At 35.1% G+C, this 11,452-nt stretch overlaps 1 protein-coding gene across 1 annotated transcript; it reads right to left on the bottom strand.

The window, feature by feature from the left end:
* Window positions 1-2,859: 2,859 nt before the first annotated feature.
* On the bottom strand, window positions 2,860-10,262 carry LOC110466045 (sulfotransferase family cytosolic 1B member 1-like). The gene is made up of 6 exons (XM_021522294.1): window positions 10,188-10,262; window positions 5,521-5,692; window positions 4,872-5,181; window positions 4,264-4,367; window positions 3,522-3,693; window positions 2,860-3,149 (listed from the first exon to the last, which is right to left on the bottom strand). Exons 3-6 carry the CDS (start codon window positions 5,044-5,046, stop codon window positions 3,037-3,039), a joined length of 564 nt encoding a protein of 187 aa, XP_021377969.1. The 5' UTR covers window positions 5,047-5,181; window positions 5,521-5,692; window positions 10,188-10,262; the 3' UTR covers window positions 2,860-3,036.
* Between the last annotated feature and the right edge of the window lie 1,190 nt (window positions 10,263-11,452).

Below are 11,452 nucleotides of genomic sequence, written 5' to 3'. Positions count from 1 at the left end.
GTTTTCAATGTTTATATTTGACGTTTTGATCATTTGACATGATTTAAGTGAGTTACAAGAAAGTTGGTTTGAGTACAGAATCCATGCTTGAGCACAAGAACGGTTTCATAAATACAAGCCCAGATGTTCTGGAAGGGTATGTATATTCTCATTAATTTACAACTCTCACCATATAAATCAAGGTAAAAGCCAGGTAATCCAAGGTCCTCAAAGAGAGAGAGGGGGCAGTGACATTGAAACCACTATGCACACTTATGGGGATACTTTACCTTCATATTGCATAAATAAATATAATATTTCTAATGAGATCAGTGCCGACCAATAACAGTATCTGATTTCTGTACATCTCTGATTTTGTATATCAAAAAGAAAATCAATTTCACAGTTTTCTGGTTTGAATTTGATTCCACAAACTTCAAACATATTGCTAGAATAGCACTTCAAATGCTGCATTGAAAGAGTTGGACTAAATATATTTCATCAATAAAGAAAATACTTTCAACACAATGACCAATGTCTCATTTGTTTAGAATGCATACAGATTTTTGGTAAGTTCTGCATCTTTCCATCAGTGGGTAGCAAACATGTATGCTTGTATGCTCAAGCATACACTAAAGTTTTCAAGATTTCTTTTCAATCATATATTTTTTTTTTTTTTTTTTTTTTTTTTTTTTTATGTTTAATATGGACTGTCCGTATCAATCATAAAAAAGAAATAATAAGAAATATTTCTTGAAACTTTTAGTCTGATAAATTAGCGTTATTATGTCTGTATACAGGGAAAAATCTTGAAGGTTTATGTAGAATTTTATATAAAAAAAAACTACTTAGTAAAGTACAAAATTTAATAGTATTCATAATAAAGTCGGATTTAACTTGTTAATAATCAGATTAAAGGATTTCCCAGAATACAAGAGATTGATTCTAGGGCCTAGTAGTATTCCTTTTTTTCCCTCCTCCCCCGCGGACACTTGACCCCCTAGGAACCATACACTCCGAAAAATGGTTTGCTACGCCACTTCCCATGGTAATGCATAGCGAGCGCAATATGAGTCAACTTGTACATAAAATTCTATGCTCGGTGAGTACAATTGGGATGTCACTGATCTGATTGTTAACACTTACGTTTCTGTTCAAAGAACTTCACAAACATTTGTAAGGAAAATGAAATAACTTAAAAAAGCCTATTTTTTACCAACATCAATCAGTGTATATACAGGACCACTTTTTCAGTTACTCTCCCTTGCTTAATGAACAGTATTTCTGAATTGTCTCTCTGTTGTGTAGTTCTAATTGTGGTACCTGCATAAGTACAGTAAGATACCTCTATTAAACCACAAAGAAATATATGCTATGTGCATCTACAATTGTAATGTATTTTAAAAATAAGTAAGTCTTTAATCTTTTTTTGTGTTGACTGCAATGCGAGGCTGCAATGCGAGGTGCCATATAGGTACTAATTTGTCGGCGTCGTTTGTGTCGTCCTAAACAAGGTTTCAGCACGATAACTTGAGTTCCCTTAGGTTGATTGAGCTCAAACTTCAAACAGTGCTTCCTTACTGCACTTGAACTCAAACTTCAAACAGTGCTTCCTTACTAAAAGTGCTTGCTTTGGAATGCTTTTCAGGTCCAAAGGTCAAGGTCACCGTTGCTATAAACAGAAAATCTGTTTCCGTGTGATAACTTGAGTTCCCTTGGGTTGATTGGAACTTCATGCAGTGCTTCCTTACTGAAAGTGCTTGCTTGGGATGGCTTTTCAGGTCTCAAGGTCAAAGTTCAAGGTCACCGTTACTATAAATAGAAAATCTGTTTCTGTGCAATAACTTATTACAAGTTATTATAAGTCGATTGAGCTCAGTCTTCAAACAGTGCTTTTTTACCACAAGTGCTTACTTTGGATTGCTTTTCAGGTCAGAAGGTCAAAGGTCAAGGCCACTCTTGCTATAAATAGAAAATCTATTTCCTTGCTGGAGCTAGTGTCTTTGGGTTGATAGAACTCACACTTCATACAGTGTTTTCTTACCTATACTGCTTGCTTGGGATCGCTTTTCAGGTCTTAAGGTCAAAGGTCAAGGTCACTTTTATATAAATAGAAAATCTGTTTTCCTGCGATAACTTGAATTTCTTTATGTCGATAGAGCTACATACAGTGCTTTCTTACCAATAGTGCTTTCTTTGGATTGCCGTTTAGGTCCAAATGTCAAGGTCACCATTAGTATAAATAGAAAATATGTTTCTGTGCCATTTCTTGAGTTCTCTTGGGTTGATTGAACTCAATCTTTATACAGTGATTCATTACCAAAAGTGCTAGCTTGGGATGGCTTTTCAGGTCAGAAGGTCAAAGGTCAAGGTCAACGATACTATAAATAAAAAATATATTTACGTGCAATAATTAGAGTTATTTTGGGTTGATTGAACTCAGGCTTCATACAGTGCTTTCTTACCAATACTGCTTGCTTGGGGTTGCTTTTAAGGTCTGAAGGTCAAAGGTCAATGTCGCCGTTACTATAAATAGAAAATCTGTTTCCATGCGATTAATTGAGTTTCTTTTGGTCGACCGAGTTCGACTTCATACAGTGCTTTCTTACCAATACTGCTTGCTTGGGGTTGCTTTTCAGGTCAGAAGGTCAAAGGTCAATGTCGCCGTAACTATAATAAGAAAAACTGTTTCCGTGCGATAAGTCCAGTTTTCTTGGGTCGTTCAACCTCAAAACTTACCCTGACTGCAGGCGACAAATATCCGCTCCTGTGGAATTCTTGTTTTCATTTGATTTTTGAAGTTCCAAGAAAATCAACGTACATGCCAGATTATTCATAATATAAAACATTTGCCAGGAATGAAACACACATTATTGTCTGTTTATTAAACAATTTCATCAGTAATACTTCCCATTAAAAACTCCTTTTTCATGTAATTGTAAAGGTAATGTAGTTTTAGTTAACTACGTGTGAAAAATATAGTAAATGATAAGTAACAATCTCCACCAACATCAGTAGTTAGTCTATAAAAGTTCTTGCACGTTTTGTGTGCGTTCATCATATCATATATCTTGGTTGAACCTTGGAGTCTTTCATTTGTTCCTGGTAAACACGATCAAACAGTTCACTCTGCGCTACCGTGAACCAGTTCTTCCAGTCTCCAACTTCACCTGAGGAACAATGAATCACATATATTATTAACGATTATTTTAACCTTCTTGTAAACAATTCACAAGTATGTCATATTATTTTGACATCTGTAAGTATGGCATTGATAGTTGAATCTCTTGAAATTTCAGGTAGATCACAGATACGCATATCTGTAGGTTTGCAGCTCTATCGCTTAATTTTTTTTCATTATAATACATCAAATACTTTGGTATCCTTCGACTTGAATATATCCCGAGTGTTCATACGTAGGGCTAATGACTTAGACATTAAGTTTCCATATACAGTTAAACGAAAAAGGTACGTTTAAAATCCTTAATAATATAAAATGGACGGGAAATGATGGAATAGTAGAAGATATATATATCTTGAACCTTTTCGATATATTGCTGGCACATTCCGCTTCCAACAACCAATCATCTCCATATTGGCTTTCTCCTTCTTCATGCGGTCAAACTGGCACAGGTTGGTGACTTCTTGTAGGAAAGACTGGTCACAATCTACCTCGAGGAACTTGGAAAGCTGTGTTACCCCACGGAGGCTGTCCTGCAGTCACAAACATATATATACTAGTATATATCCGCCTGAAGAAGCCCTAGAAGTCGGACAGGCCTAGCGGACGATCTGAATGATTTTTGTTTTTATTCTATATTTTCCTTCGCAAGGAGTTATTTATTTATTATCTAGTATATATATATAGTGTTAATATCAAAGTTCACACGTACAAGATGCTGTTCGATTCTTAGTAAGGTATTCCCATGTAAAGGCCGCCGAATCATAGACAATGTTTTGCCAGATGACTCTCGTGAGGGTTTAGTAGGAATGTAAACGACCAAAAAATAAAAGTGCCCGCGGTGGTTGTTTTCCATAGCATGTGATATAAACTTAAATGTTGTTGAATACTTAAAGAATAACCCAAGATTGAGTTTAGAGGATGGGCTTCGACTTACGGAAAGAGTATTTCTGCCGTTTTCACAATATAAGTTCTTTTTTTTTCTAGTGAATATGATAGCATTCCAGTCAGTCACTTCTAGTTGAAACAAGCTCAAAGCTTTGTAACCCTATACTAAATACATTTTCCCATTTTAATGCTTTTATGAAACCAGCCCTCGTTACCTCTTTCATGTCCTCGTAGGTCGTCATAAAAATAGGGTACTCTGGGTTGTCCGCCATGAACGTCTCCCACTTGACCGTGTAGTCGAACCAAGACCCATAGTCAACTATAAATTAAAATGGTAGTAATAATGAAAAACGACCATACATTTGCAATTAACAAAACGGTCGTTACTGGACTGATAGTATGCACTCCATGCACATGTACTATCCTCGTCTGGTAATGATAGGTCCTCACTGATTTCCGGAATTATTTTAGTATATCAAAATTTAAAAAAAAACATTGTGTTGTTTTCAGTTAAGATAGAAGCAAAAATTATATTTCCATATTGTCAATATGTTGCCGCTATTTAAAGGAAGAGGAATAATCAGAATACCTTGTCACTATAAATTGTTGTACGTGGTATGGATGGAAGATTAGGTTTTACGATTACATTTTCGCAATAGATGGAGGTAGGGTCATGTTTTTGTACATATAATCAGGTAAGACTCGTAATCTTATAAGATCATGCTTTACCTATGTAAATATTGTTACGTTTGCAAACAATACCATTGGCTAGTGTGTATCGTGTCTTTAAATGTAATATATAAAATATGTGATTTTTACGTACCATCGCCTTTTAAGTATCTTGGAACGTAGTCATCCCATTTCCCCGAGAAATCATAATCAAGTATGTTACTATGATGGTTGAAAAATGACACAGCCACGTCTTTCGGATTTCGCATCAAGTAAATTATCTTGCACTTTCGTTTGACGAAATCTTTTGGCAGCTGCTCAGAACACATGGCTGTTGAGAACACGTGGGGATGTTATGTTTCCGTGTGCTGTTAGTTCTATCATGGCCGTGTCCTTGTTAAAAGGGATCCGTTCTGCCCTTTTCTTCACCAGCATACTAGCCACCTCCCATATCCAATGAGTCCCTGGACGAAGCAAAAATATCGTGATCAATTGGGATCAATACGCGTGATGCCGGTACTTACGGTTGATGATGTGTATGTTTGTTAAGGGTTTACCGCTTAAGTCATACCAAAATAATAGCACCATCTCGCCTTGATACATTTATCCAACATTGGCTTCAACAGAGCCACAAGGAGTCGCCACAAGAAGGTGAAAGTAATATATTTTGTTTAAACTTTTCGTTGTGCCTAAGTAAAAAGATTCTTCATTTGATCATGTCATGCAAACCAATTCCTTCCTCTTAGTATGCAGATGATCAGAGATTGATCGGGTGAGAGGGAAATTATTTAATTTAAAAATACCTGATTTTGGATATGCACAAATCATGAGATCGCCATTTCGAGCCTGCCAGCCGGATATTGACCGCAGATCTTCTTCCAGGTTTTTGAGGTTGAATACTGGGAAATAGTAACCGTCAACATCCACAACTGTGAGAGTGGCCCCACCATTGTCCGGTAACTTTTTAATAGGCATCTGTGATGGGCATGAAATTCACTGCAACATTATTACTGATATACGTGTGTTCCTAATGTCTTCTCTATATAACAACAGCATGCATACACTGTTCTAGAACAGGAAAGAAGTATGGAAAATGGTATGTGAAGACAGATACCGGTAGTGGTAATTGGATAATGTGTGTGGAATACTGTACATCTGATGTCTTTAACAAATTGTGTAGTGAAGGGTTAACAACTAGTGACGTATGGTTTATTGTTACCTGTTTCGTTACTATATGTCTATAATTTAGAAACTTATATTGTTTAAGTTTCCGTTTACCAGTCACCGCATGTACATTATGTACATTCCCATTCCTGTTGTTGGTGTTTCGTTAATTGTTTGTGTGTGTTGTGATGATATTGTTTGAGTACTGGCATGGCGTATTAGTTATGTATGGTATTACATTTTCTACCAAAGGCTCGTTGCATTAATATCGCATCACCATGAATGTAATAGAAGTTGCGACTCTGTGTTTGTAACATTATGACGTCACAAATGTAACGTTTAATACGGGGGTGAGTGTGTGTGTGTGTGTGTGGGGGGGGGGGTGTGGGGGGGGGGGGGGGGGGGGGGGGGGGGGGGTTATTCTAGCTACGTTCTGTTCAAATACACATGCACAACAAAATGACAGTTTGGAATACAACAATTTCTGATAAGTGAGTTTTCTATACTGGAACCCCTGCTCCATAGAATTTTTTAAGGTATGTTATACTGGTATGGCTATGGAATACTTACCTAAAATATTGAAGTAGAATGTCATGTTGTATGATTCTTCTACACAAAAGATATATAACCTCGCGACCCGTCTAAATCAAAATGACACCTGCATCTCTAGGTCTAACTTGTTCCCATAGCTAAATTTAATTCCAACTCGATATGTCTCATAATTTAGAAATTTTGAGTGTTATATTTAATAAAAGGGTTAAAAAGGAATGCAGACTTCAAAAACCTACGTTGTTGGTTACCAATATTTTCAATGCGTTTATTCGTATGCTCAAACACGACATACGAAATGCATACTGATTAAAGCAGTGATGAATATATAGAATATAACGAGAAGTAGTAGAGGAAAACATGTGCCAAGTTCCCTGGAATAGAAATACCCTTTATATACGTAAAGTTTGTTTATACAGAAGAGACTTACCGTATTATCCTACAGCGGAGACAATGCTATTTGTCGAATTTCGAAAGTGATTGACCGTGAGCATAAACAGGCGACAGCTGCACAATGCGTTAAACAGGTTGCAAAAAATTATAATCAATATGATTATCTCAACACAATGCAGTACAACACCTTAACATGAATGTATTATTCTTGTTCAAATTGAAGTAGCCTGAATATGTATAGGGTCCATGTTCAGCTCGTTCGTTTGTCCATAAACATTATTTTTGTACTCGGTGTGGCTCATACTGTTTAGCATATGTTTAAATACATTTCTACCGTATACGTTTCCGCACTACATTGTGTTTATTTTGTGAGTATAATGTCAGCATACATGTGTTTATTAGGTATAAATAAACGTATATGTAGATATTTTCTGCGCCGAGCCATTTCATCATCATACATCTGCATGTTTCCTGTTTTTCTTTCTTTTATTTTGCTATTTATTTATTTCCCCTTTATAATTAGGCTTGATTTCCATTCTTTCACACACAATTGGTCATATTCTGGTCGGGGTATTTTATTAATACTTGTCACGTTTGATTCCCAGTTAAGCTTGCTACATACTTATTCTTTGTGCCGAAGTTACCTTCAAATTATTTCAGTTTCTTTCGTATTTACTTCTGCAAACATTTGGCTTATATTTATTAGATCCTGCTCACAATCCTTTTTTTTTTCTAGACCAATCCCGAAACATCATCGAATTATTTTACAAATTTGAAATCTTTGGACATTTCTTTGTATCTTACTCAAAACGTCGTCAGCAAGTTGGGCAACTATGACATATTTTGGATTAATTTTTATCTTTTTCATATTGGTATCGTTTCTCAACTTTGTAGCTAAAAGTTCAGTGGCACTTACAAAGATCAAACAGGAGAGAGTTGACAGCATTGCCTAATTCCTCTGGAGATATCGTAGTTTCCATTTAACCAATTATTGTTTTTGACGCATCCTATGAAAAATTCAGTACATAATTGTAACCCATTTTTATGCCCCCGCCATAAAATGGGGGGCATATAGTGTTACCCATATATCCGTCCCGTCCCGTCCTGTCCCGTCCCTTCCCCGTCGCGTCGCGTCCCGTCCCGTCCCGATTCGATGTAAACACTTTGACAGATTTTGGTCAAACTTTATACAAAGGTCAAGTATGAGTATACTTCGGACATCTTTGTATTTCAGGGATCCAAGGTCAAGGCCAAGGTCACACTTGCTATATATAGAAAATCGTTCCGTCCCGTCCCGTCCCGTCCCGATTCAATGTAAACACTTAGCAACTTCATTCTTTGACAGATTTTGGTCAAAATTTATACAAAGGTCAATTATGGGTATACTTCGGACATCGTTGTATTTCAGGGATCCAAGGTCAAGGCCAAGGTCACTGATGCTATATATAGAAAATCATCTACTGATTCAATTTAAACGCTTAGCAACTTCATTCAATATGTTATGGAGATGGTAATAACATACAGAAAAAACAAATGAATATTAAAATCAACTTTAAGTGTAGTACTTTGTGTGTGTGCATGTTTCAGGGTATCAAGATCAAAGTGCTTGTAACTTTTTATAGAACACTGAAATTAATTTCACATGGCAGCGGGGGCATAAATGTCTTACAGACATTTTCTAGTTTAAATGACTTCCCAAATTCATTTTTTTTTTAAACTTTTAAACAACTTTTCTTTACTTGTATTTGCCTTATATTAAAACCTTTACATCTTTTTTGATATTTATTTTGGTCCGTGCTGATTATTCTCACTGCATGATTGATTTTCACGTAGTATTGAGAACATGTGCGGCTTTTTTATAGTCAGCATTTAGCAAAGATGTATGTCTCCAATTTTTTAATCCATATAATCATTCTTTTTATAAATTAAAGAAACAACACCCCCTTGTTGGTGATGTACTTAGCGATCCTTCAATATGTTCCATTTAATGACTCAATACTAGTATAGTTGATACTTTCCAGTTCTATAAAACTCTACAGATAACCATCAGTCCTGGTTTATAGCAGTTTCACATTCCTTTAATGCTATTAGGCCATCACATACCTATACATCTTCAGTTTGGACGATCTTATATATTACTTATAAAGATATGCAAAAATGAAATCATTCTTTTTCTCAATATTATGGCGGGTCCTCTACAATATCTTTATTTTCTAGTAATCGCTTTTTTTTTTTTTTTTGATTCTTGATCTTAAATGAGCTCTTTTTAGCTTGCACATCATACATACGATTTAGTGGTGTTTTTTTCTATTTTAGTTATTTTATCTATACTATTATTGTCTGTCTCTTTATTTCGTTTATTTGCTAACATTTTTCATATCATTTGATATATATTTGCTGTTGTTTCTGCAAAAAAATATGATTCATCCTGTTTAAGACTTTCTATTAAGGATTTTTTTATTTGAATCTGATAATTCTGCTATTCTTTTTTATACTATTGTTAATTTTCCAAAGTCCTTTATATTTTCGCGTATTACGTAACCTATTTTAACGGATAAATAAGCCGATCGGATATCGGAAGAAGGAACATCACTTCAGTTTTCAATTTAAAATGATCTATTATTCTAGCATCATCCGTTGACTCCGTGTAAAGCGATTTTTCGTTTTGTTTTTAATTCTCCATACATCCGTTATAATGTATGTCGTTTAAATAATTATGCTAGCCTGTATGTGCTGACGGTTCTACTTCTACTATTGTTTTAGTTTAGTCAAATTGTCAAATACCTCATTAAAATCACCTCCAATAATTAAGATACGTTGCTTGAAGATTACAACAACATAACTAATACCCTTCAAGAAAGAATTTCTATATTTCCTACAGTTTTACAAATTGATAGAATGTTTCATCTAATTCCATATATATGATTATTTATCTACCAGCTGTGTCATGCGTGTTTAATTCATCAATATTAATTAAGCGTTCTGTTAACCAAACTTGTAACTCCTCAACTATTTGTTTGATTAAAACTACGCAAAGCTGCTGACCTCCGTGTCAATTTTATCTGTTAAGTCATTCGTAAAATTGGTTTTCTGAAGACAAAGATATACCAAATTTATGATGTTTTAGCCACCCATAGACTCCATGTCTTTGTGTTGATCTCTCAAACCTTGAACAATCAAAGTTAACACATTGAGTTCATTCCTTTTGTTGCAACCTATAAATAATTTACATTATTTCTGTTCCTTTTGTTTTATTATTACCCTTCTCCATTGGCTGAGTAGGTGAAGTTCCATGTTTAAACGATTTTTTTCATTTCTCAGAAGCTCTCACATTGCTATGATGAAAGGTAACGTTAATACCTACCTGATTTTGAATATGCACAACTCATCAGGTCGTTATCTGTTGCCTCCCAATCAGGTATTAAACGTAGTTCTTCTTCATGATTTTTGATTGTGTTTGATGTTGGGAGGTAGTAGCCGTCCAGATCCAGAACTGTGAGAGTGACCCCGGCATTGTCGGGTAACGTTATGATAGACATCTTGAAATGGTAGGAATTCACTACAATATATATATATATATATACAATATATAGTAGATAATAAATAAATAAGTCCTTGCGAAGGAAAATATAGAATAAAAACAAATTTTTCAGATCGTCCGCTAGGCCTTTCTGCCTTCTAGGGCTTCTTCAGGCGGATTGATGTTTCAATATATATATATATATATTATAAAAAGAAAAATTCTCAACAACGAGTCTTTAGTACTTTCATCTCTTCTAGGTGATTCTTCAGTAACTGGGTTACGATATTTCAAATGCGGAAATCTGCAGCTAATCACTATTGATTGCACTGGGAAATGTATATTTTGACTGTTGTGTCAAATGTCAAATTATATACGATATGACGAAATAATCACATCACGAAACGATGAGAGCTCATGAATTGTAACTTCCAATAAGAACGATATTTTAGTAACGCAGGTTTGCACCGTTTGCTTAAATCACTCCTCCTAATGGAGCTTGTGTGGCATTGTATGGTTGCCCTATTATACCGGCCTGTATTAGAAAAAATCTCATTAGAAATTCCGAGTGTTAGGTTTAATGATAGGGTAAAAAGGAACGCACACTTAAAAACGCACCCTGCTGATAAATACAATTTCCAATGCACCTATTTGTATGCTGAAATACGACATTTAAAACATTTGCTGACCAAAACGCCAATACATATCGTAGTTACAGTTGCATTGTAGCCATTGGTGTACACAATGGCTACTGTACAAGTGTATGCGTATAAACCTTAACAGTTTGACGAATGGAATGATTAACTTTAAAACAAGGTAAGTATGGTTGACAGGCTATAAATGACAAGAACATGTGTTGTTAATTTGATATTAGTGATAGTATGAGAGGACTTAATTATTTCGCCCTTGACATATTACATTATCAATATTATTTTAAGGCATACCTGCTATTTCTGCCAGGCGCTTATAAAACGTAGACAGACAAAAACAAAGATATAAATTAATAGATGAAATATTTACAACATTCTGTTTGCACAGCCCTTAGATAAACCTACCAACCACATTAGTTGTCATACTATAACTATAGCGAGAACTTCTGAAAGTGAATA

Source organism: Mizuhopecten yessoensis, unplaced genomic scaffold (assembly GCF_002113885.1).
Source record: "Mizuhopecten yessoensis strain PY_sf001 unplaced genomic scaffold, ASM211388v2 scaffold11115, whole genome shotgun sequence".
In the NCBI taxonomy this organism is placed as follows: domain Eukaryota; kingdom Metazoa; phylum Mollusca; class Bivalvia; order Pectinida; family Pectinidae; genus Mizuhopecten; species Mizuhopecten yessoensis.
This window is presented reverse-complemented; position numbering and strand designations above follow the sequence as displayed.